Source organism: Thalassophryne amazonica, chromosome 16, assembly GCF_902500255.1.
Source record: "Thalassophryne amazonica chromosome 16, fThaAma1.1, whole genome shotgun sequence".
Lineage (NCBI taxonomy): Eukaryota > Metazoa > Chordata > Actinopteri > Batrachoidiformes > Batrachoididae > Thalassophryne > Thalassophryne amazonica.
The window spans coordinates 47,419,023-47,445,644 of NC_047118.1; the positions used below are offsets into that span (position 1 = coordinate 47,419,023).

The 26,622-nt window shown below is 39.5% G+C and overlaps 1 protein-coding gene across 2 annotated transcripts in view; it reads left to right on the plus strand.

Moving 5' to 3' along the window:
• LOC117527491 (thyroid hormone receptor alpha) overlaps positions 1-26,622 on the plus strand; it is a 90,043-nt gene that overhangs the window by 41,799 nt on the left and 21,622 nt on the right. The window contains exon 1 of one of the 2 annotated variants that reach the window (XM_034189863.1): positions 24,398-24,952. The exons of the other annotated variant lie outside the window; for it this stretch is intronic. Coding sequence (XP_034045754.1) covers positions 24,921-24,952 — 32 coding nt within the window. The 5' untranslated portion in view covers positions 24,398-24,920. Of the gene's footprint in view, positions 1-24,397; positions 24,953-26,622 lie in introns of those variants that run through there. 2 annotated transcript variants of the gene reach the window in all.

Consider the following 26,622-nt stretch of genomic DNA (forward strand, 5'->3'; position numbering starts at 1 on the left):
CACATGTGAGCAGATGAGTTTGTATTATTGAACATGGATGAAAGTTGTGTGCGTGTGTGTGTGGTAGGGATTACTGGAGTGGAGAGAGATGGATTAGGAACGTGGAGGGCAGATGGAGCCACAGAAAGCATAGGACAGATCAGGACACTTCACTATGTGACATCAGCAGGGGATTGTTGCTTTGTGTGCGCACATGTGCACTGGTGTATTTCTCACACGGTGCCACTGAATATGCACGTGTTTCTTTGAGTGGTGCCTCATGTTCTCAACCCTCCCCTCTGTGATTTCTGAGTCACGTAGCCTGGCTGCACACAGACATGCACACATAAGCATACATGCAGTGCAGAGATGCTGCTCATAGAAGTAGATGTGCAGTTTCGGGATAGAATTCACAGAGTGAGTGTGTTGTGCAGTTGTGTTGTAAATTGAAATGCAGTGTGAAGTTTCTGAATGTCAAAGAAGGTACTTGGCTTTCACAGTTAATTGTCTAAAAGAACTAAATTCAATTTGTAAAATTGTTTTTTGTTATACAGTATACTGACTGAATGAGTCATACTGTATTCGCTGGACAATGCAGAGATGCAATATCTTAAATATAAGCTTTCTGTTATGTCACTTTTGACATTTGAATCTCGGTCAAGTGAGAGACTACAAAGACCGAAGTCTATACAGAGGGGATTAACTGTAATTAGAGAATTTAAAGAAAAAAAAAAAAACACTTTTGTACCCAGGCACCTATAAATACAATATGTTCTGAACAAAATAATTGATACCATTGAAGCATCATGTGCTCACATTGTGATTATGATTAAAAAGGCATTCGGGTTCCTAACAGAATGGTTCTACGTGCAGCTCTGAAGAAACACACTCTTCTTCATTCACTCTTCTAACCCTTGTCCTTTGGTAACCTTCTTATACTCAACAAAAATATAAACGCAACACTTTTGGTTTTGCTCCCATTTTGTATGAGATGAACTCAAAGATCTAAAACTTTTTCCACATACACAATATCACCATTTCCCTCAAATATTGTTCACAAACCAGTCTAAATCTGTGATAGTGAGCACTTCTTTGCTGAGATAATCCATCCCACCTCACAGGTGTGCCATATCAAGATGCTGATTAGACACCATGATTAGTGCACAGGCGTGCCTTAGACTGCCCACAATAAAAGGCCACTCTGAAAGGTGCAGTTTTATCACACAGCACAATGCCACAGATGTCGCAAGATTTGAGGGAGCGTGCAACTGGCATGCTGACAGCAGGAATGTCAACCAGAACTGTTGCTCGTGTATTGAATGTTCATTTCTCTACCATAAGCCGTCTCCAAAGGTGTTTCAGAGAATTTGGCAGTACATCCAACTAGCCTCACAACCGCAGACCACGTGTAACCACACCAGCCCAGGACCTCCACATCCAGCATGTTCACCTCCAAGATCGTCTGAGACCAGCCACTCGGACAGCTGCTGGAACAATCGGTTTGCATAACCAAAGAATTTCTGCACAAACTGTCAGAAACTGTCTCAGGGAAGCTCATCTGCATGCTCGTCGTCCTCATCAGGTCTCGACCTGACTCCAGTTCGGCGTCGTAACCAATTTGAGTGGGCAAATGCTCACATTCGCTGCCGTTTGGCACGTTGGAGAGGTGTTCTCTTCACGGATGATGCGAAGGAGATGTGTTGCACTGCATGAGGCAAATGGTGGTCACACCAGATACTGACTGGTATCCCCTCCAATAAAACAAAACTGCACCTTTCAGAGTGGCCTTTTATTGGGCAGTCTAAGGCACACCTGTGCACTAATCATGGTGTTTAATCAGCATCTTGATATGGCACACCTGTGAGGAGGGATGGATTATCTCAGCAAAGGAGAAGTGCTCACTATCACAGATTTCGACTGGTTTGTGCACAGTATTTGAGGGAAATGGTGATATTGTGTATGTGGAAAAAGTTTTAGATTGTTGAGTTAATCTCATACAAAATGGGAGCAAAACCAAAAGTGTTGCGTTTATATTTTTGTTGAGTATATATTGTATTGGCTTTATTTTTTTGAAACAGGAACAGTTGTGTGGTTGGAAGCCTGTTGGTGATTCAACAAAGTTGTCAAAAGTAATCTGTGATCTTTATGCTGTGGCCATCTAAACACATGGATAAAAGTGTTGGTACTATTGTGTTAAAAAAAAAGAAAAACCCACAGTGGTGACTGAAATAACTTGAAACTGACAAAAGTAATAATAAATAAAAATTTACTGAAAATTAACTAATGAAATTCAGACACTGCTTTTGAATTGTGGCTGGACAGTCATTTTTAAAAACAAACTGATGAAACTGGCCTGGACAAAAATTACAGTACCCTTGACTTAATATTTTGTTGCATAACCTTTTGAGGCAAACACTGCAATCAAGCAATTTCTGTAACTCTCAATGAGACATTGACACCTGTTAAGTATTTTGGTCCACTCATTCTGAGCAAAGAACTCCAGCCGTCTCAGGGTGCCTTCTCTAGACTACATGTTTCAGTTCCTTCCACAGATGTTCAGCAGGATTTAGATCAGGATTCATAGAAGGCCACTCCAGAATATTCCAGTGTTTTGTTCTTAGCCATTTTTTAAGTGTTTTTACTGGGTCATTATCCTGTTGGAGGACCCATGACCTGTGGCTGAGACCAAAATTCTGACAGTGGGCAGCACATTTCACTCCAGAATTCCTTAATAGGCTGGAGATTTTATTGTACCCTGCACAGTTTCAAGACACCCTATGCAAGACACAGCAAAGCAGCCCCAGAACATATCTGAGCTTTCTCCATTTTTCACAGTTGGTACAGTGTTCTTTTCTTTGTATGCTTTTTGCGTCTGTGACCACAGAGCTTATGTGACTTGCAAAAAAGATCAAGTTTTGTCTCATCTGTCCAAAGGACAGTCTCCAAGAAGCTTTGTGGCTTCCGGTACGTATTTTGAAATTTTCAGTCTCGCTTTTTTATAATTTGCTTTTAACAGTGGTGTTCTCCTTGGTCATCTTTGCAAGCGTTGATGCTTAAAACAGCACTGAACTGTAGTAATAATAATAATAATGTGTTTCAAAGACACATGCTGGTGTATCATTATTTTGTCTGTCCTTCTTGGCCCTTACAATGCAGAAAAGGCCCATTTATTCAGTGATGAGTTGGCCTTTGGCCCATTAGGCATTTTACCCAGGAACATTACTGTTATATCAAAATAATAATAATAATAAAAAAAAGACAGAAAATATTCACATTTAAAATGCTTTATCTATGGTTATGTTTTGATTCAGGGGCCTTTGTGCCTTTCCTGGAAGACACTTTGCATCTTTTGATGTTAATGCATGCTTGTGTCAAGTCTTAGTTGACAGCCAAAATGCCTTTTAGGTTCAGATTTCAACCTCTCAGACTGTTTTTTTACTTGGACAACAGCAATAAATGGAAAGTGTAATCATATTTCAGTGATGTTTTTATGATTTAACTATTGCAAACATGAACAAGGAAAGCACTGTATTAACATTATGGTATGAAAGAACAACAAACGTAACATTCAGAATGCCCTCAAAGTATGCTACCAGATTATAGTGAATACATTGCCAATGTTGCAATATATTAATGTGAAAATATTGGATGACAGTGTCCTAGTAATTCGTTACTTCATTTTGACTGGAGATGGTGAAAGTGCAACTTAGATAGATAGAGAGTATACTTTAAAAAAAAAACAGCAACCATTGTGTTAGTGAAAAGTAATCCTAGTGAAATCATAGTGCCTCAACACCTAACCACAGGACCACAATTTAACCCCCTGGTTGAATAAGATGCGACAGCACTTTCACACTGTTGTGGTTCCAGGCACTATTTCTCTCAAATGAAATTTAAGACCAAGAGCTCATTTAAATTTAGTCTGGATTTTGACATGTTTTGATGACCCATGAACTCTCTGAAGTAAACTGACAAACACCTAATAGCTTCAGGTTTTAGTTGTTGTACTTTATGATGTCCTTCATGTGCATCCAGGACTGAGGCCACTGCAGCATCACTGCAAAACCTGACAAGCACACAGCAGTTTTTCAGCTCTGCTGTTAATAGTGAGGCAGCCTGCAGGGCATATGTAAAGTAATTTGCTGCAGCGTTTTTAAGCAAATATCCCTCAACATCATTATGGCTGTGGATTACAGGAATGTGAGCATTCCTCCCCTGACATGCTGAAAGAGACTGTGGGTATGCTCACAACAGACAACCTGCCATGACATCCACACTCAGGTGACACTAGGAGCGTGAAAATGATTATTTATACTTAAAGGAGGACTGGGAAGTTTGGCTTGAGCACAGAGATGCTCAGGAGGTCCTGAGTGTATCTGCACGAGCAAGAACATCTTAATTGACTGCGTCACTGCCTCCTGCAGCAACAGCACCGTTCCACCCTTTAAATGTCATGCACGATGAGCTATATTACAAACTCTTGTGACCCCATGCATCTGGCTGATGGTGGACACTGTGTTCTTTTCCAAAGGCAGAGGGTATGACAGTATTATGTAAGACCACACTGGGCTCCCAGCCAAGTGTTATCATCGGACTAACGGTACTGAACAGAAAAACCTAATGCACTGTTGCGATCTGTATGCCTGTGTGTGCACCTCTATCGATACACATCTGTATGTCTCCTCTCAAACATCTGAACCCAAAACAAGAATGACTGTGCTCCTTTTTGCTTCTTTTCATTTTTAATATTTTAACATTTAATAACATTTAACATTTTTTTCATAATGATGCTGGATTGTACTGTTGCCAGTGGCTCTTATAATGTTCACTCTGCAATAATTAAATCTGGAATGCTGCAGTACAAATGAGTTTTAATAGTGTCTGTGTGATCAAGCTTGGGGTAGTGGGATTTGCTATGATGCAAATGAGTTTCAGTGCCACACAGTTTTGGCCCTTTTTTGCTGTCACAAACTGTACCATTTTGTGACTCTCCTAACTGGAACTCAGGGTTTAATTTAGGGTGTGGAAATTTGGAGTACCTACGATTCTAAGGGGTTACAAAAAAAAAAAAAAAAAAAAAAAAAAAAAAAATCGATATATTAATTAGAATCCTCTTGTCACTTGATGGAGTCCCCGTGCATTAACTGAATTTTGTTGATGTTCAGATGAGAGGTACAATTGAATGCATCCTATTTACCTTTTATGCATAGTATGCACATATTATTATTAATTTTTCTTCACTTCTAATTTTTATAATCTTCAATTTTCAAATTCAATTTATTTTCATTTATATAGCGCCAAACCACAACAAACTTGCCTCAGTGCGCTTCACACAAGTAATGTCTAACCTTACCAACCCCTAGAGAAAGCACACAGGCGACAGTGATAAGGGAAAAACTCCCTCTGATGATTTCAGGAAGAAACCTCAAGCAGACCAGACTCAAAGGGGTGACCCTCTGCTTGGGCCATGCTACCAACACAATTTACAAAATGAATATACAGGAAATTTTGCCGGTGCACGGGACAGGAGGGTTGCAAAAGTAGGCACCACTGTCATCTCTGGACGGAGCCACACCTCAGTGGGGGAAAAAACATAATCATGCTTCGGAAAAACAACAAATACAGTATAATTTATCAGCATTAAGCAACAAGAAAACCGACAAAATACTAAGGTGATCGCCGGCCACTATCCCTAAACTAAAAGTCCCAGACATTAGATAAAGTTGAGGTCGTGATCCGCTCTGTTTCCTAATAAAATTAATTTAAAAGGGTAAAAAGCATACAAAAGGGAAAATAAGTGCCCCTTAAGTCTGGACTTGAAAGTCTCTACAGAATCTGACTGTTTTATTGATGTAGGGAGATCATTCCACAGAACAGGGGCACGATAAGAGAAAGCTCTGTGATGTACAGACTTTTGAATTCATCCTAGGGACAAGCTTCTGCAATGTTTTACTATTTTATGATGCTATGACAGCTTTTGTCAAAAGTTGCAGTGCAAGTTGTGATGGTTTTAAGTGGAGTATTTTTTATTTTTTTTTACTTTGGTTGGTTGGTTGGTTTGTGTTTGTTTTGTTTTTTTTAACAAAATTGCTGAAATAAGTGAAAATTGCAAAAAAAAATAGCTGCAGTCATTATTATATTTTTGTATCATGCAAAGTCCCAGCTCATGTCCACAGACTCATGTTCCATACAGGAAGGCATGGTCAGCCCCTTCAGCCTGCTCTCTATGTTTGAATAAATTGGAGGAAACAGTGAACCAGCCATTTTGTTGAGCTATACCACAAACCACTGCTGTGGCAATGATGTACTTTAGGGCCCCTTCACACATAGTATGAATGTGGTCAAATTGCGCATGAAGTGCGCATGAAGCAGGAATCATATGCAATATAAAATTGTAGCTGTCTCCAACACCTCGTACACCTGTTGCTACAACTCCTTGTGCACTGAAAGACAATGTGCCCTGTGATGCTTGCTGTCCTTGCATGGAAATTCATGAAAACGTATATCGCTTTTGCGACGGGCTGGAGAGCGTTCACATTGACAGGCTGTTCCAGGTCGAATGGACCATCAGTTCATGTGGATACATAGCAGGCGATCTGAATTTCATGTCTGTCTGACAGGACATGTGTCCTGTGAGCGGTGTGCTGCAGAACCATATGACAAGCCAACACTGCGACAAATATCCCACTTTCACTCACGTATCAGCAGACTTATGCCATAACAAACACCTTTTGGTCAGTTATCCCTGCATTTTTTTTCTCTCTCTCTTTTTTAAATACATTTATCTGCTTGTTGATTTTAGCCATTTCATGCTCCTGTTATAAGACAGCGATTGTAGCCCAGTGGTAAAGTTTCCGTCTGGTATCTTCTTCACAGACTAAGGTTAATTATGGAGTTCCACAAGGTTCTGTGCTAGGACCAATTTTATTCACTTTATACATGCTTCCCTTAGGCAGTATTATTAGACAGCATTGCTTAAATTTTCATTGTTACGTAGATGATACCCAGCTTTATCTATCCATGAAGGCAGAGGACACACACCAATTGGCTAAACTGCAGGATTGTCTTACAGACATAAAGACATGGATGACCTCTAATTTCCTGCTTTTAAACTCAGATAAAACTGAAGTTATTGTACTTGGCCCCACAAATCTTAGAAACATGGTGTCTAACCAGATCCTTACTCTGGATGGCATTACCCTGACCTCTAGTAATACTGTAAGAAATCTTGGAGTCATTTGTGATCAGGATATGTCATGCAATGCGCATATTAAACAAATACATAGGACTGCTTTTTTGCATTTGCGCAATATCTCTAAAATTAGAAAGGTCTTGTCTCAGAGTGATGCTGAAAAACTAATTCATGCATTTATTTCCTCTAGGCTGGACTATTGTAATTCATTATTATCAGGTTGTCCTAAAAGTTCCCTGAAAAGCCTTCAGTTAATTCAAAATGCTGCAGCTAGAGTGCTGACAGGGACTAGAAGGAGAGAGCATATCTCACCCATATTCGCCTCTCTTCATTGGCTTCCTGTTAATTCTAGAATAGAATTTAAAATTCTTCTTATTTATAGGGTTTTGAATAATCAGGTCCCATCTTATCTTAGGGACCTCATAGTACCATATCACCCCAATAGAGCGCTTCGCTCTCAGACTGCAGGCTTACTTGTAGTTCCTAGGGTTTGTAAGAGTAGAATGGGAGGCAGAGCCTTCAGCTTTCAGGCTCCTCTCCTCTGGAACCAGCTCCCAATTCGGATCAGGGAGACAGACACCCTCTCTACTTTTAAGATTAGGCTTAAAACTTTCCTTTTTGCTAAAACTTATAGTTAGGGCTGGATCAGGTGACCCTGAACCATCCCTTAGTTATGCCGCTACCATCCCTTAGTTATGCTGCTATAGACGTAGACTGCTGGGGGGTTCCCATGATGCACTGAGTGTTTCTTTCTCTTTTTGCTCTGTATGCACCACTCTGCACTTAATCATTAGTGATTGATCTCTGCTCCCCTCCACAGCATGTCTTTTTCCTGGTTCTCTCCCTCAGCCCCAACCAGTCCCAGCAGGAGAATGCCCCTCCCTGAGCCTGGTTCTGCTGGAGGTTTCTTCCTGTTAAAAGGGAGTTTTTCCTTCCCACTGTCGCCAAGTGCTTGCTCACAGGGGGTCGTTTTGACCGTTGGGGTTTTTCCGTAATTATTGTATGGCTTTGCCTTACAATATAAAGTGCCTTGGGGCAACTGTTTGTTGTGATTTGGTGCTATATAAATAAAACTGATTTGATTTGGTAATCAGAGCTTATAGGTTCAAATCCTGTGAGTGGCATTTATTTTTTATCTAACCAGGGTTATTTAACCACAGGGTTCTGTATTGCATCCCCTTTTATGTATTATTTATATCAACCCAGTGATATTCACTAATTATACAGCTGGTTTGGTGAAACACATCTCAGCTGCTCTCATTGTGTTCCTGCTCACATGACACTGTCACGTGCACGATACTGTTGCAGCAGGATCGTGCATGCCTGCCTGTTGGCTCAATGTTTTTGTTGCTTGCTCATTCGAGCTGTTCCGCTGTGACTCGCCCTGATTTGTACTTATTTGTACTATGTGTGAAGGGGCCCTTACCTTTGTACTGCTCAAAGCTCATAAAATCAAGTTAAAATGGAGGGTAGTATAAAAACTTCAGTAAGGGTGTGAGCTATCTCAAAAAACTATTTTCATGTTGTCATTGTGGGGTGTTGTGAGTGGAAATTTGAAGGGAAAAAATAATCTACTCCATTTTGGAATAAGGCTGTAAGATAACAAAATGTAGAAAAAAATGAAGTGCTGTGAATACTTTCTGGAGGCACTATATGTGAGGATTTTGACAGAAAATCTCAAGCAGTCAGCAGCAAAACTGGGTCTGGGTTATCACTTTGTTTTCTAACATGACAATGACCCAAAACATACCTCACTGCTGGTGAAGAACTACCTTCAGAAGACCAAAGTGAACATTATTGAATGGCATGCACAAAACCCTGACCTGAATGCCATTGACAATCTATGGGGTGAACTTAAAACCCAAGTCCACGCCAGAAGACCATGAAATCTAGAGGACCTTGAGAGAGTCACCAAAGAAGAATAGGCTGGGATTCCTTAGAAGACACGTCTGAGACGTACTGAAAACTACAACAAATGGCTGCAGCCTATTATCCAGAAAAAAGGATACACAATTGACTATAATAATTTTGACACTGGTAGTTTTAGGTTCTTGTGAAATAATATTGTTTTTTTGCCTTCTTGCTCTCGGTCGGGACAGTCGCATTTTTCTTTCCTCCTCCCTCCCCGTCTTTCCTGCTACTGTAGCGTGTTTGTCTGTGAGGCTGCCAGCCCTGCTCCTCTGGAAACAGCAAAATGGATCTAATCAAGTGGTCTCTGAACGCAATTGACACTATTTTTTCTACAAGACACTCAGGAGCAGAGGACCCGACCTGTCCTGCCGGGACACATGTGGCGGGTTACGTGATGGACAGCTGGCGGAGGTGGCAAGTCATGTGCCTGTACACGTTGTCTGTGGAGGACGTTGAAGATGTTTACTTATTTGGAGCTGTGGTGACCGGGTTTCTGCTGTGTGGAGAGGCCATAGCACTGGTTTACCAGAAAATTAAGAAGGTGGAGGTGGTATTAATTGGCCCGTCCAGGCTGCCCCACATGATCGATTCGATTGGAAGGGCAGTGTCAGCTCAGTCGGCAGGTGTTAACCGCACATTGGAATTCTTCTCAGGAAGAATGGCTGCACTGGAAAACTGCTTTGATCGTCAGTAATGACCACATCTGTTCTCCTCTATTCAGATGTATTTGGGAGCCACTCTGAAGTTTCAGACAGTGGAATCTTTCAGGCGTCTGTTAATCTGGATATCTATTTGGTTTCCAAACACCAGCTGCCCTTCAAGGCCGCTGCGATAAAATCCTCCCCCCGAAGAACACTCCTGATGCCTCGCTCCTCGTCTTACCCCACCTCTCTTGTCTTTCCCTCTCCCAGTCCTGTGATGTTGACTGTGGGACCTTGGACTCTGGTGGACTGATTCAGGACTGGGATTCCCCCCAGGATGGACAGATAAGGCCTGTGTTGATGGCACCAAGGGCGGCCTCCAGGCTGTCTGTCTGAACACTGGACACATTCAAGTTTCGGCTGTCGTCTGCTGTGATTGTTTACTGTTTTTCTGTGACTGTTTTCTGTGCTTATGGTTTTTTTTTTTTTTTTTTTTTTTTTTTTTTTTTTTTTGCTTCAGTGGTGCTGTGTGTGTTCAACACAGCAGCAATGGAGTTTTTTTCTTTCCCAAACTTTCCTTGTGTGTGCTTTTATGTGTGTTTATGTATCGGGCCGGCTTATGAGTGTTGTTGTTTAAGTGTGTCATGAAGCCGGTCAGGGTTTGCTCAGCCCTGCTCGTGACTCAGGGCAGGGACATACATCTAGAGCTGGGTCCCCAGGCGCCGTAAAGGTGACCTCTGCTCCTAACTGGCAATTAGGATGGGTTAAATGCAGTAAACACATTTCATTGTGCAGGGAACATGTTCCTATGTGCATATGACAATAAACTCCTTTGAATCTTGAATCTTATGTGTACAAAGTAAAATAATGTTAGCATCCAAAATATAACTAGGATATATAAGTATAAATTTTTAAATGTTGTAGAATCTGGCTAATACATATGTCGAAAAATGTCTAAAATGTCTTCAAAAGTGGATCTTTAAAGGGTTTTTTTGAGGGGGGGAACCCCCCCCTCAAAAAACCCCTCCTGTGGCTCTTTAGATAAAGTTGAGGTTTCGGCCCACTCCGTTTCCTAATAAAATACATTTTTAAAGGGTAAAAAGCATAGTAACATACTATGCCAGTATGCTATCCATACAAAAGGGAAAATAAGTGCGTTTTAAGTCTGGACTTGAAAGTCTCCACAGAATCTGACTGTTATATTGATGCAGGGAGATCATTCCACAGAACAGGAGCACGATAAGAGAAAGCTCTATGACCTGCAGACTTTTTATTCACCCTAAGGACACAAAGTAGTCCTGCACCCTGAGAACGCAGAGCCCAAGCCAGTACATAGGGTTTAATTACGGTAGGTCAACTAAGTAGGGAGATGCCAGTCCATGAATAATTTTATAGGTTAGTAGCAGAACCTTAAAATCTGATCTCACGGGGACAAGCCAGTGAAAAGATGCCCAAATTCGTGTAATGCGGTCAAAAGTTTTGCTTCGTGTCAAAAGTCTGGCAGCAGCATTTTGAACCAGTTGGAGAGCCCTAACGCTGGACTGTGGTAAACCAGAAAATAAAACTTTGCAGTAGTCCAGTCTACAACCCCTGGCAATAATTATGGAATCACCGGCCTTGGAGGATGTTCATTCAGTTGTTTAATTTTGTAGAAAAACAGCAGATCACAGACATGACACAAAACTAAAGTAATTTCAAATGGCAACTTTCTGGCTTTAAGAAACACTATAAGAAATCAGGAAAAATAATTGTGGCAGTCAGTAACGGTTACTTTTTTAGACCAAGCAGAGGGAAAAAAATATGGACTCAATTCTGAGGAATAAATTATGGAATCACCCTGTAAATTTTCATCCCCAAAACTAACACCTGCATCAAATCAGATCTGCTCGTTACTCTGCATCTAAAAAGGAGTGATCACACCTTGGAGAGGTGTTGCACCAAGTGGACTGACATGAATCATGGCTCCAACACGACAGATGTCAATTGAAACAAAGGAGAGGATTATCAAACTCTTAAAAGAGGGTAAATCATCACGCAATGTTGCAAAAGATGTTGGTTGTTCACAGTCAGCTGTGTCTAAACTCTGGACCAAATACAAACAACATGGGAAGGTTGTTAAAGGCAAACATACTGGTAGACCAAGGAAGACATCAAAGCGTCAAGACAGAAAACTTAAAGCAATATGTCTCAAAAATCGAAAATGCGCAACAAAACAAATGAGGAACGAATGGGAGGAAACTGGAGTCAACGTTTGTGACCGAACTGTAAGAAACCGCCTAAAGGAAATGGGATTTACATACAGAAAAGCTAAATGAAAGCCATCATTAACACCTAAACAGAAAAAAACAAGGTTACAATGGGCTAAGGAAAAGCAATCATGGACTGTGGATGACTGGATGAAAGTCATATTCAGTGATGAATCTCGAATCTGCATTGGGCATGGTGATGAGGCTGGAACTTTTGTTTGGTGCCGTTCCAATGAGATTTATAAAGATGACTGCCTGAAGAGAACATGTAAATTTCCACAGTCATTGATGATATGGGGCTGCATGTCAGGTAAAGGCACTGGGGAGATGGCTGTCATTACATCATCAATAAATGCACAAGTTTACGTTGATATTTTGGACACTTTTCTTATCCCATCAATTGAAAGGATGTTTGGGGATGATGAAATCACTTTTCAAGATGATAATACATCTTGCCATAGAGCAAAAACTGAAAACATTCCTTGCAAAAAGACACATAGGGTCAAATGTCATGGCCTGCAAATAGTCCAGATCTTAATCCAATTGAAAATCTTTGGTGGAAGTTGAAGAAAATGGTCCATGACAAGAGCGTTCTTTTGTTTTTCATGATTCCATATTTTTTTCCTCAGAATTGAGTGAGTCCATATTTTTTTCCCTTTGCTTGGTCTAAAAAGTAACCGTTACTAACTGCCACAATTTTTTTTCCTGATTTCTTAGTGTTTCTTAAAGCCAGAAAGTTGCCATTTGAAATGACTTTAGTTTTGTGTCATGTCTGTGATCTGCTTTTTTTCAACAAAATTAAACAACTGAATGAACATCCTCCGAGGCCGGTGATTCCATCATTTTTGCCAGGGGTTGTAGAAGAGACAAATGCATGAATCAGGGTCTCAGCATCAGCCATAGACAGGATGGGACGAAAATCTTTGCTATATTTCTCAGGTGGAAGAAAGCAGTCCTCGTCATATCTCTAATGTGGAGGTCAAAGGACAATGTAGGATCAAAAATTACCCCAAGGTTCCTCACTTTGTCAGTGTGATGTATGACACATGAGCCTTGGCTAAGCATTAGCTGGTCAAATTGATGCCGATGCTAATTGTTGTTGTCAATTCAGCTGCTCCCATTTTTGTTCAGGGTTGCCACAGCGGATACAGCCATATTCGCATTGGTAATTGGCACAAGTTTTATGCCCGATTCCCTTCCTGATGCAGTTCCAGTTTCATATGGAGAAACACACACAGCCGCTGGTGTTCCAAAGAGGTCTCCCATCCAAGTACTAACCAGATGCTGCACTGCTTAGCTTCTGAGATCTGACGGGATCAGCTGACGCAGAGCAGACCGGCTGCGTAATGGGCAAATTAATTACAGTGCAGAATTGTACAGTCTGTTGGTAGCGTTCCATCCTGCAGCAGGGAAATACCTGCTGCTGCTGCTGCGACTTGGACCCAGATAAGTGGCGGAAAATGATTGAATGAATCAGTGTGTTTTCATAAGCTTACAAATGAGCCCTTTATATCTACATGGAAGCAGGCCCCATGACGGAGGCTACCATGTCGGACCACCACGTTGACACAGCAGCCCAAAAGAGGCATATTGTACGTGTCTGCCTTTCATTTCCACAGTGCATTTGGAATACTGAAGAAAGAGGAATTAGTGGCTGCTCCCCTATACAATGTCTACTGGTTGCTGGTGCAGACTAACAAGTTTGAGAAATCTCATCTACACCAGGGGTTTTCAAAGTGTGGGAGCCCCCCCCGAGAGAACAAATGAATAGCTCCCCCCCACGACACACATACGCACAATTTCAACATCTTGGAACTCCAGTTTCTTTTTATTGTTTTACACATTTTAAATATATTTGTGTTACAGCCTATGTAAACATGTTTTTAAAAAAAACGTTTAAAATGTCCTCATTTTCTTATATTTCTTTTCGCCTTTGACTTTCTGTTATGAGTTTGGTTGTTTGTATACGAGTGAATTTCTGTTATGCATGGGTGTCTAAGAAATTCAGTTCAAATTCAATTAAAAAAAACTTTCTATTCTTTCACACATTTTACACACTTTTCAAACATTTTAAATGTGTTTTTAAAAACTTCATAATTTTCTATTTTTACCTTTTGTCATATTTTAACCATTGTTTTTTAACAATTAAACATCTCCGTTTTTAAACATCTTTGACATAACTAACACATTTGACCATAAATAACACTGATTACATTTTTAAACATTTAGTTTCTCATCTAGTCTCACCTCTTGTTTAGTGCGAGCATTGAGTCTGGGTCTTGGACACACACAGGCAGCTATGCGGGGATGCACTGTGGAGAGGAGCAAACAAAGATTGTCCTCTACTTTCTTATTTTTTGGTTGTCCCAAACTCTCTTCTCACTGGTACATTTACACACTAAAATTTTATCCATTTTGCTCATGGCATGTTGGCTAACAATGTTTTCTTTTTACTTTTCCCCTTCTTTTGTTGTTTAACGGTGTTTACAGTTTTGTTATGTTTTTTGCACACCCACTGAAGGAGGGCACGCTCCACAGTTTGAAAAGCATTGCCCTACACTGAAGTTTTAATGATTCATAACCCTTTATATGGCGAGGGGAAGTGAAATTTTATGATGACTGAGAAATTGCTTTATGAAGTTAATGCTCATCAGACAGTCACATGTGAACGGCTGCTCATCTTTTTATTCATTTATTTATTTATTGTAGCCAACAATGCTAAAGTGTCTACCTTCTTATCCAAAGATTCAAAGCAAGGTTTGAAACCTTTGAACACTATAGTAAATTACTGTGTGCTTACGTGCCACTAAGAAAAAAAAAATCTTGCTTTGTGGGACTTAATCTCATTGCTGGTGCTTGTTGTCCCGTTGCCACAGCTGGAACTCCAGTTCTTACTGTTGCATTGCAGCTGAACTGATTAGAAATTATTAATAGACTATCCTGCCCTCCTACCCTTTCCACTAATAATGTTTCAAGGAGCAGAAATTATATTTCAAGTACTTAGCGGGGGTATTTTGTTATTAATCAATCCTCCCATCCATTTTGTAGACCTGCTTATTCCAGGGTGTACACTTTGGACAGGCCACCAGTCTGTCGCAGGGCTGACACACATATACACAAACGAAGCTATTCACACCTACACTCAGTTTAGAGTCACCGCTTCAACAACCCTGCATGTTTTTGGAAGTGGGAGGAAGCCTGACCATCTTGATCGCCACCCCCACCCCCTTTCAGTTTTATGTGTGGAAATCTCATTGCACCAATTTTTAATATTCAGTGCACTTCCACGCGGGGTCAATGTCTGCAGAAGCTTCTCTGAACTAGTCCCTTGTTCTTCAAGACCTCCTGTTTAACCTTCTCCTTTCTTTAGCTGTATTTCCATTTTCATTCTTTTCCTAACATATTTTTCACTTCTTATGTTGTCATATCAACATAATGTCCTGTAACTTCTTAGATGCTTCTCTTGTTTTTGATTTATCTCCGATTCTCTGTTCTTATTCTGTGTAGCTTTGTAATGCCACATATCAATTTTGGCAGCCTCACCTCTGCCACATCCAAACTCTTGTCCTGGATTCCCCTCAGTGTCCATGTGTAAGCATGATATGTCACTATAGGCCTCACTACAGTCTTGTAAACCTCACCTCTTTCTACATATAAAACAGATTTTGGTTATTTTCTATTTTAGTTCATTATGTTGATATATTTATGTACGGTAATTTAGTTCATTATGTTAAGTCCATTGTGTAACCCAGCCACTGGAGGGTGCATAAGGTTGTCTGCTCTAAGTGTTGGTCCCATACACATGATGATGGTTGCATCAGGAAGAGCGTAAAACGTGGGCAAAATCAAATATGCAGGTCACAATTTGGATTTCCACAACAGACTGGTTGAAGCCCGATTAGCCAATAACTGACTCCAGTACTGTTGGTCTGCAGGATATCTCTAAAACCTATAATACAGGACTAAGCAGGAGAAGGAGAGAAGAAGGGCTGGATGTTGTGGAAAATGAACAAGGTAGAAGTGAGGAGATGAGAGAATTCTAACATGATGACTGGTAAAGGGAGAGAGCTGGCTGATATGATGGAGGCCAGAAAGATAGACATACTGTGTATCCAAGGGACCAGGTGGAAGGTCAGGAGCATCAGAGGTGGGTTTATACAGTTCTGCCATGGGGTGGCCGGGAAGTGAAAGGGTGTAGGGGTAATCCTGAAGGAATTACTCTATATCAACGCATCAATCGAAAAATCTGACACAACAGAATCTTTTATTTTCTGTGGGCCTTCACACCCCCTGACTGCCTTCATTAGAAAGCAGCATTAATTCTAACACCTTAAGGAGTAATTTTCCTTATAATAACTAAATTAACCAGGTTCAATTTTCTTCAAAAGTTAGAATTCATTTATTAAACATGTCAATTGATATTTTTTAGTTAAACACACACACACAAAGAATAAAAAGGCAACAAACTAGAACGGTGGTTGACAACACTATCTCATGGTTTTCAGGAGTGCAGGGCACAGTAGGAGCCAGGAGGCACAATGCAAACTCACAGACAGGTGGTTGGAGAGGGTCTGGTACATAAAAAGGCAGTCGGTGAGGCGTGGGTACAGGCAGGTGTAATACAAAGGTGTCATCAAAAATACAGGCTGAGGTCAGAGCACGGCATTCAAAGTTTCAAGGGCAAGACAAAAGGCGAGGTCAAGGAAAAAAACAGGCACAGTCGGCAACAAGGAGCTATGGCTCGGAACAAAGAACAATAGTACGTGAGCTGGAACGGGGATAGGAACATCAACGAACAACCAAGAAACATTAAAAGTAGCAGGGCTTAAATGCACAGTGGTTTAATTAGGAAGTGATTTGGAGCAGGTGTGCTGAGCAGGCAGGAGGAGGGTGTGGACAGACAAAGATGAGACACTGTGAGGCAAGAGAGTGCAGTGACAAGATGGCAGACAAAATGGGGTGTGGCCAAGAGATGAGGAAGTGCAGGACAAGAGAGTGCAGGGATCAGAGGGAGACAGTGATACAAATGAAACTAAGCATGATTATATGTGAACAGAGATGGGGAGTGTAGACAAGGGAGTGCAGAGACAACATGGACATAACTAATAACCATAAACTAATAATACAGATGTAACAAAACCGGGAAAGAACTAATGGACAAAGGATATATGGACTCTTTACAAGAAAATATTAATACTTGACCATGAAAAGAAAAGCAGACATCAAGAAATTCAAAGGCCCAAAACTAGAACAGAACTGACATGACTAATACAAATGAAGACTAATGTGGTAAACCTGACAAATCAAACTAGTGACAAAAGCAATCATGAAACAAACAAAAATAGTGGATCAAAACTAAACAAGAACAGAACTCAACATCTGGCTGGAGTGTGATGAACAGAAAACAACAAGCTGCGACAAAAGCAATAATGAACAAAAATCAAAGACAGTGGATCAAAGGCTAAACTAAACCAGAATGAAACTCAATATGTGGTTGAAGTGTGATGAACTGAAAACCAGCAGCTGTGACAAAGCAAAATAAACAGATGATCAAAAAAGCAGACAAAAGAACTCAAAGACAAACTGACAGACAATTATAATGATCACGGACAGAGCAGGGGCAAATCATGACAGACTAGTGGCCAACCCCGGTTTGCTTACACACATACCCGCCAAGACACACACACACTAGCTTAAAACCTATCCCCTGCTGTTCTGCTCCTCCAAGTGCGCAACAAACTCCAAACACGCCGCAGCGCTCTGATTCTTCCGCCTTTTCCTCCCACTTTGGCCAGTTCCGGATCCACCTGAATCCACTCATTAAATGCGCTCCCGTGATCTCACAGGGGCTCACATCAAATTTATTAAAGTGTCAGCACCAAATTTGACAGGAAACAGTCTACACAACCAGCTTCAAATCAAAACATATTGTGTCAACAGCTGTTCTCTTAACCCCCATTTTTACCTGGTTGTATATATATTAATAGTATATTTGAGGTAAAGAGAGTTTATGATATTATGATTGTGAAGGTGGATGTTAAAGGGTTATGATCAATGTCATCAGTGCACATGCCAGTGTAAGTGAGGTGATGAAAACAATGATTTCTGGACTGAATTAAATGAGGTGGTGGAGACTGGGCTCTAGAAGAAAAAGTAGTGCAGTGTTCACCCTAAGCAATGGAATCGTGATGCAGCGACATCATGCAGATTTTCAAGTTTAGAGTGCTCATGCCATTTTTCCTGGTAATTTTGCTTAAATTTATTGAAATTCATTGGTTTGCAGTGATGCAGAGCGATTTCTTTTGTCTCCATTGCTTTCCTGTGTAATCTTGTAAAGCAAGCATGTCACGATGATTCAGCATGCAAGACCCGCATGTCATTGGTCTGGTTAACTGTCACACAAAAAATTAAGAGCTGTTATTGGTGGAGTATCTGAGGTCACGCAAAGGTTTAACAGCACATTTCCAGGGGAAAGTTCACAAACCCCATTCAGCTGACTCTGTTCGTGTGAATCATGACGAAGTGCAAGCGATCAGAAGACTAGTATGTCATTTTTTTCTGCTATCTCTGGTGGTACCCACTGTCCGTGAAATGAGGATTGTCGGAACCTCCAGGGAGCTGCAGTCAACAAATGCAGTGGTAAGGGGGACGCCAAACAGACAGAAGAAAAGCTCACTGTGAATAAAGATATTTTTGTCAAGAAAACGGCTCAAAATTAATTTATTAATGTGTAAAAAAAATGCACAAAAGTACATTAAAAAAAGCACACAGCATACAAATATAGCAATAAATAAAGAAGCTTGATAATTGCATGTAAGTTTATTTTATTGATTTGTTTATTTATTTATTTATTTATTTTAATTTGTGGGCAACCAAGCAGAATCTCTGTTTATGTTTATAGTCTGCGTATGAGGTTGTGGGAAATTGATTCTATCTGTATTATAATAGTCAAGTGGCCTCTGTGTATGAATATGCATGCATGTGTATGGCTTCGATCACTGAGAAAATGGGGAGAGCTGGCATTTGACATTTGGTATGCTCATGTATTTGTGGGTCAAGGATGAATGCTGTGAAAATGGAGTTGATAGGACTAATATTTTTGGAGAAATTAGCAAGCTAACAACACTGAACAGTGGACGTTGTACTGTAATGCACCGTGGAAGTTCTGGGTTTGGGGGTTTTAAATGTTATTATTGTGGTTCATGTTCGTTTCGCAGTGTTGTTAGTGTTATTGATTTATTGTGGCTTTGTAGTTCAATTGGTTTAGTCAGTTTAGTTAAGTGTCATGTTTCCGTTACCAGAAGTGAGAAGTGTAGTGTTTTTGATGTCTTCCACCACCATCTTTGTTTGTATAAAAATAAAAGCACCTGCTAGCAATAGAATGCAAAAATAACAAAAAAGCCATGCGTGCATGTGTAGACGTTCCATTACGGTAACCTGGGGTGTATTTTGGGTCAAGGATGAACGCCACCAAAACGGAACATTGATAGGGCTAATATTGTTGAAGAAACCATGGACATTAGCTAACAACAATGAAAATGGACATTGATTATTACATTGTGGACTTGCACGCCATTCCAGCAAGGGGCAGTAAATCATCTGATGAGTTCAATGTAAGTACATAATATAGTTGCGAATATGTTAAAAAAAATACATGGATGACAAAAGAAAGTGAAAAAGATTTCCATTTGTGGTCCATTTAAAAATCAAATGACAAAATAGAAGTAATAATAATATTGATAATAATGATAGTGTGTGTATATGATAACAAGAACATAAACAGTTTATAAGTACACTATCTGGGGTACCCGGCACTGCCCGGGTTAACCTGTTTTAGACATAAGCCAAATGCCAATCATTTTAATCAAAACAATTGCCCAACATTTGTTTTTGTAATGCTGATGTCTTAGAAATATAATAGTTAATGGGCTAAAGTTTGTCCAGCAGAACTATATGAGGTGGACTTCCCAAACTAAGTGGAAATACTTGGTTAAAAGACAAACACATTTGTCCTTCATGCAGACTTTGTTTTGCAATCAAATTTATAACAAAATTACACACAAAACATAGGTAACAGTAAATGTAAATATCAGTGAATCAAAATTGAGGTAGTGGTGTATTTCACCGTTTTTACATTGCAATTTTACGAACATAAAATGAAGGTATTCAGACAGGAAGGCAAACTGGGTTGTACAGGACAGTCAGGTGCTTAACAGTTGAGAACATAAAGTAGCTGAAGAAAGGGATTAAATAAACAGAGATGGCCAACACAAGTACAGGGCTGGAAATTTGAATCTGCCTGGTCATACCCACAGCCTCAGCCTAAGCATGTTGTTGTTTTGTTGAGTGTACTGTGGCTGTGCTGAGTGTGCTGTAGAAAGGGATTAAATAAACAGAGATGGCCAACACATATACAGGGCTGGAAATTTGAATCTGCCTGGTCATACCCACAGTCAGCTATTTTGGGGGTAATTTTCAGTTCAACTTTTTAAAAAAATGGTACCAGTTTGTTCCCCATGTCATGAGGATTCAGAATATACGTATGTAGGCTTTAGGGCTACATATTATAGTTTGGGAGTTTATCCCGGACAGACAGAAAGACAGACAGAAGTGGCAGCATGAAAAGCACATGGTACAACACTGTATGGTAGGGCTGCAACAAACGATTATTTGGATCATCGATGAATCTGATGGGGTTTCGACACGATTAATCGGATTAGCGGGGAAATTTTTTTTAAATGTGCCAGGGAAACAATTTTTCTCTCCTTCCATCACTTTATTTAACAACAGAACATTATTTGAAAACTTAAAATACTTGAAAATCAAAAAATCGTCAAATGTCCCTTGGCTGTTGAAATATAAAATAATAAAGAATAAAACAGTTTATAATAAAGAACAAAAATAATTATTTCAAATGGCATTGCTTTATCAAAGTGCTGAGTTGCCATAAAACAACATTGAAACATATGTTATAAAATATATGGTGAAAAAAGAGGTATTTCTGTTGCTGCAAATGAGCAGTTAGCATAACCAGTTAACCATAACCTAAATCAAAAACTGTAGCTTGACTCATATGTGCAACATTCTCTGAATATCTTGTAAACTATGTGGTCATTTCACAGTGACACATGTGACTCATGTCTCTTTCTCTAAAATTGTATTGTAGCATTATTAGTTATTATTACTATTATTGTTGCTATTATTAATATATAAATACAAATAAATTTAAAAAATTACCATTTGTAATACATTTTACTCTTTTACGACAACAAGCACTGAGTCATTAATTATTATACAGAAAACAAATGCACAAACATGCTGAAATGCCAGCAGCTTAATGCTAACTTTAACATTGAAAACGCCATAGACATGCTAACGCGTTAGCATTGACGTTAGCATAAAATACATTTATCAACTGTTTCAGAAGACCATAACAGCTCAGTTTAACATAAAAAAGGTAAATATTCCTCACAGACATATGCTCTTTAGGGTTTTAGTGGGGAAAAATTAAGATAAAGTGAAATAAAACAAATTAAACCAACGAAGCAGCAGCTCGAAGCACTCCATTGGTTCAAGATTCAAAGCAAAGCTTGGTTGATTATATGGAAGAAACTAAACATTTGCAGTAAAACAAAGTTATTTAGCAACTAATCGATGACTAAATTAGTTGGCAACTATTTTAATAATCGATTTTAATCGATTAACTCAATTAGTTGTTTCAGCTCTACTGTATGGTCTTACATAAATGGCTATTTTGTGGGTAATTTTCAGTTCAACTTTAAAAAAAATGGTACCAGTTTGTTCCCCATGTCATGGGGATTCAGAATATATGTAGGCTTTAGGGCTACATATTATAGTTTGGGAGTTTATCCCGGACAGACAAACATAGCCCTTTATGTATATAGATTAATGCGGTAAATTAACATTAAAACATTACATAATTAACAGGAAATAAAAGAGTTGAGTTCTTCTAAAAGCTGCTGAGGTTCTAAAAACATTCTGAACTCACACACCATTCCAACTCATTATAGAAACTTTGCATAATTTATTACTACCCTTGAAAAATGTCAACTACCTATTTTATAAACACTATCTAATCTAGAGCCTGTGGATCCCCAAAGGCAACGCGCTAGTTGGTATTTTAAACAGGCAAGGTGTTAGAGCTTCTCCTCTCCTCCTCTTGATTAAAAAATAAATAAAAAAAATCTGGTGACCCCACACCCAAGCACCACTATGCTCTAAAATTTCTGCAGAGATCCCTGTGGTGATTGGCTTCAGTGGGCAGGAGGAGAAGAGGAAGACCAAGTTTATGGATGTGGTGAAGCCAGAAAAACAGGCTGGTGTGACAGAAAAATATGTAGAGAAGAGGGTGAGACGGAATTTGGTCATTTTCTGTGGTGACCCTTAATGCTAGCAGCTGAAAGCGGCAGATGTTAAGTACTTTATGCTAATGTGATAATCATGATACCACATGGTATACTTGATAAGCCATAGAAATAGAAACAGAAGTAGATATCTTGAGCCATTTGTGTTTTTGTGCTTCCTTGTCATTGTAGAATACATTTGCCAGTTGTTGGCTGTTCGAGTGTGTTTGTGTTCCACTATTACAGGTGAACCTCATTAATTCACACGTTGGGGTCCACAAAATCGAACCATGAGTTATCTGAAAACACAAGTTAATGAGATTGACCAAAAACATATAGTAGTCATTATAAAGTAGTCAAAATGTTGGGGGTCCACAAATTGACCGCATATAAAGCCAAAACATGAGTTAGGCATACGTGTGTTAATGGGGTTCACCTGTATTATGTGTTTCAAATGAGAATTTTGCTCATCTGAGTCTGTATATCCCCAGTTTTAGTTTTGTCTCTAGCCAAGACTGCAGTCTTGTGGATAAGTGGTTATGATTTAATACATAGGGGAAAAAATTAATCTCAGCGCAGTCTAATTAAAGTGATGACTTGAAAAGCATCTCACTGTTCTCTTAAGACTTGACTCATCTGTAGCAGGGAGACTGCATCAACCTGCTCTTATGTAATTGAGTACGCATTAAAGCTTAAGTGAGCTCAGTTTGTGGATCTCCCTTCTGCTAAACAATGGGAAAGAGAAATGTGAAACAAAGTTTAGATTTTAGAAGGGTAGATTAGAAAATGTGATGAGTTAATTATAAAATATTGGGTTTATAATATCAATGATCGATTTATTAATATCAGAGATAGTGGGATAAATACAACAAATATAACAAGTAGGGATGGGGCCGATCTGATACAATATCGGTATCTGGTTCAGATACCAACATAATTCATGGATCCTAAATTTCCGATACAATCTGTGGAGTTTTCCGATCCAGGAGCCACCTGTGTGAGCTGAAATGTCTCCACAAGAGCTGTGAGCTGCTCTGCTGGCTGCAGAGTGTGGGGAGGTTTCTGGACAGAGGCATGTCTCAATGAGATCTGGAGTAATGAGACACGCCTCTGTTCAGGAAATGCCTTCTGCAGTTTGCAGCCAGCTAGCAGACGAGCATTGAGGAGTACTGTCGCTGACATGTCCGCTGAAACACCACAAGACAAGACAGCAATGTGCAATGGTGCCATTGTATAGAGAGGCAGAACCTCAGTCACGACCTACAATACAGTGAAGCTGAACATTTGAAAACGCACCATGTTGAAGAGCACAAAGATTTTTTAGCGGAGGCAAAAAGACTAAAGGAGCCAGAACTCCAAATATGAGTAAATTATGCACTTTTTTTTTTCTTTTGGTGGTTATGGCATTTTGGAAATGCACTGTCCTCAAAACGGTATATGTACTCTGGGCAGCTTTGCCATCTAGTGTTCAAGAGGTGAAACTTCAGCCACTGACCCAAGAATAAATAAAAGTACTTAATTCTTTTACCAAAACAACAAATATAGGCTTGCATCTTAGATGTACCTTCTGGCAAATTGTAGCTGTACTTTCAGGTCTTCTTTTTAAGAAAATCCTCCTCTGTACCACTTTATCATGAAGGTTTATAACTGGGGATGCAAAATACCCTCGTATAAAAGCAACAGTAATGATAATAATAATATTAAAGCAAGCAGAGTTCTGTTATCGGAATTGTATCGGTATCAGCAGATATCCAGAGTCAGGTATTGATCAGATCGGAAGTGAAAATATGTGGATCGGTGCATCAACGTGCATCAACAAGGCTTCACAAGTAACTTTTCTGTCTTTATTTTGTTATGGTCATTGTGCATGTTAAAAATGCCAACGTGCCTCAAAATAGGAAGTTCATTGGTCCTCACCTGCATCTGTCAGAACCCAAACTTTCAGCGCTCAATATGTAGCCATTTTACGGGGTTATTTACGAACATTATACAGACCCCCTGACTGCCTGCCTGACTCCATTAATCCTGTGTTTGCACTGCTAATCTCAGGGCACAAGATGAGGAGATAAAGAGAGGAAATAAGGAGGATGAAGTGACAGCAGGGGAGGTAACAATGAACATTAATATTCAGACAGTGAAAGAACTACGCACAGTTACACAGACAGACGGGTACACGGTTAGACAGCGTGGTGGGGGAGGCAGGAGGAGAAAGGAGAGAGAGAGGGAAATAAAGAGCATAGTCCTTCCTGCCAACAGTCAGTAGGAGAGAACAACTGTTGGCCTCAGATATCTCAGCTGAAACCAAGAGCTTCAGGCTCTCCTCGACACTACTGTACTTCGCCGCACAGCAGTCTGACTAAACCGCACCAGGGTTCACGAGGACTCACACTCATACTGTTGGACTTACAGACCAGAAAAGGCAGCAGATTGCAGCACTCATTTATTTACGTTTTTATGGAATATTGAGCAACTGGAACAGCAGCAGCCTGTGCTTCCATGTAAAGCAGGTTCACAAGGACAGGTGCACTGATTTACCTAAGACAGAACACGCATCTACTCTGCTTGTTTTGCTGCAAAGGGTAACGACATGCATATCTTGCAGCCGTACTGCATTAACAGGTTAGTATATTTATGTGTTTCCAAAGAGGACGTGTGCCACTTCTGGAATGTACTCTGCTTCTTGTTTGCAACATGTAGAGCTCACATGCTGTTAAATTTAAATATGTGCACAGTGCATGTATAGCAGCCGTTTATCATCATCATTGTTGTGCTTTACATCTTTGAGTTCACATAAATCAGTTTGAGTTCAAACTAACTGCTGTCTGCAGTTTGCATTTCCAAGTGTATGTAAAAGTTTGAGCACTCCTGATGATTTCCATGATTTTCCTTTATAAATCATTGGTTGTTTGGATCAGCAATTTCAGTTAAATATATCATATAGCAGACAAACACAGTGATATTTGAGAATTGAAATTAAGTTTATGGAATTTACAGAAAGTTTGCAATAATTAAATAATTATTTAAACATTTATTTAAACAAAATTAGGCAGGTGCATAAATTTGGGCACCCCAGCAGAAAAAATACATCAGTATTTAGTAGATCCTGCTTTTGCAGAAATAACAGCCTCTGAACACTTCCTAGAACTTCCAGTGAGAGTCTGGATTCTGGTTGAAGGTATTTTGGACCATTCTTCTTTACAAAAATCTCAGGTTTGTTGGTTTCCGAGCATGGACAGCCCCCTTAGAATCACACCACAAAGTTTCAATAATATCCAGGTCTGGGGATTGAGATGGACATTCCAGAACATTGTACTTGTTCCTCTGCATGAATGCCTTAGTAGATTTTGAGCAGTATTTAGGGTCGTTGTCTTGTTGAAAGATCAGCCCCAGCGTAACTTCAACTTTGTCACTGATTCATGAACATTGTTCTCAAGAATCTGCTGATATTGACTGGAATCTATGTGACCCTCAACTTTAACAAGATTCCCAGTACCTACACTGGCAACACAGCATAATGGAATCATCTCCAAATTTTGCTGTAGGTAGCAAACTTTTTTCTTGGAATACTGTGTTCTTTTTCAGCCATGCATACCACCCCTTGTTATGTCCAAATAACTCAAATTTAGTTTCATCAGTCCACAGCACCTTGTTTCAAAATGAAGCATTTTTTATTATTTGGTTTATGGACATTTCCAATCAAAATTTTGTGACGGGATTCGGAATAAAAATAATTTTAAATTTCTCACAATAGGAGAAAAGTGTCTTCAACAACAACAGAGGTCAAAGCTGCAGAAGAGACCTTCATCTGGTCCCGAGAATCCAGCATAACATCACCTGCTTCTAAATAAAAGGCTCTTTAAACAGCAACTATTTTATTTAAAAAAAAAAAAGCTGTTTCATTTTATATTTTAACAGTAAATGAATGGATCGTTAAATATGTCCATGAAATCAAAGTCAAAAGACATTTGCACAGGTAGAAGCTCTCCACTTATTGTGCATAATTTTAAAACATTCACAATCACTAGTCAAATTCATATTTTAGAAATTATTCTGTTCTGATCACAACATTAAAGGCAATCACAAATTTTGATGAAATTACAAGTTGAAATGACTCAATTAAAAAATCATTATGAGGTTTATGTCACAGAAATCCTACTTTACAATCACACTGCAGTCATTCTTAAATGATCTCCTGTTGCATTTATAATAAACATTTGTTTTTCTGGTTGAAATGAGATATGAATAATTTACCAAACTTAAAAAATGTACAAATTTCCATGTTATTTTAT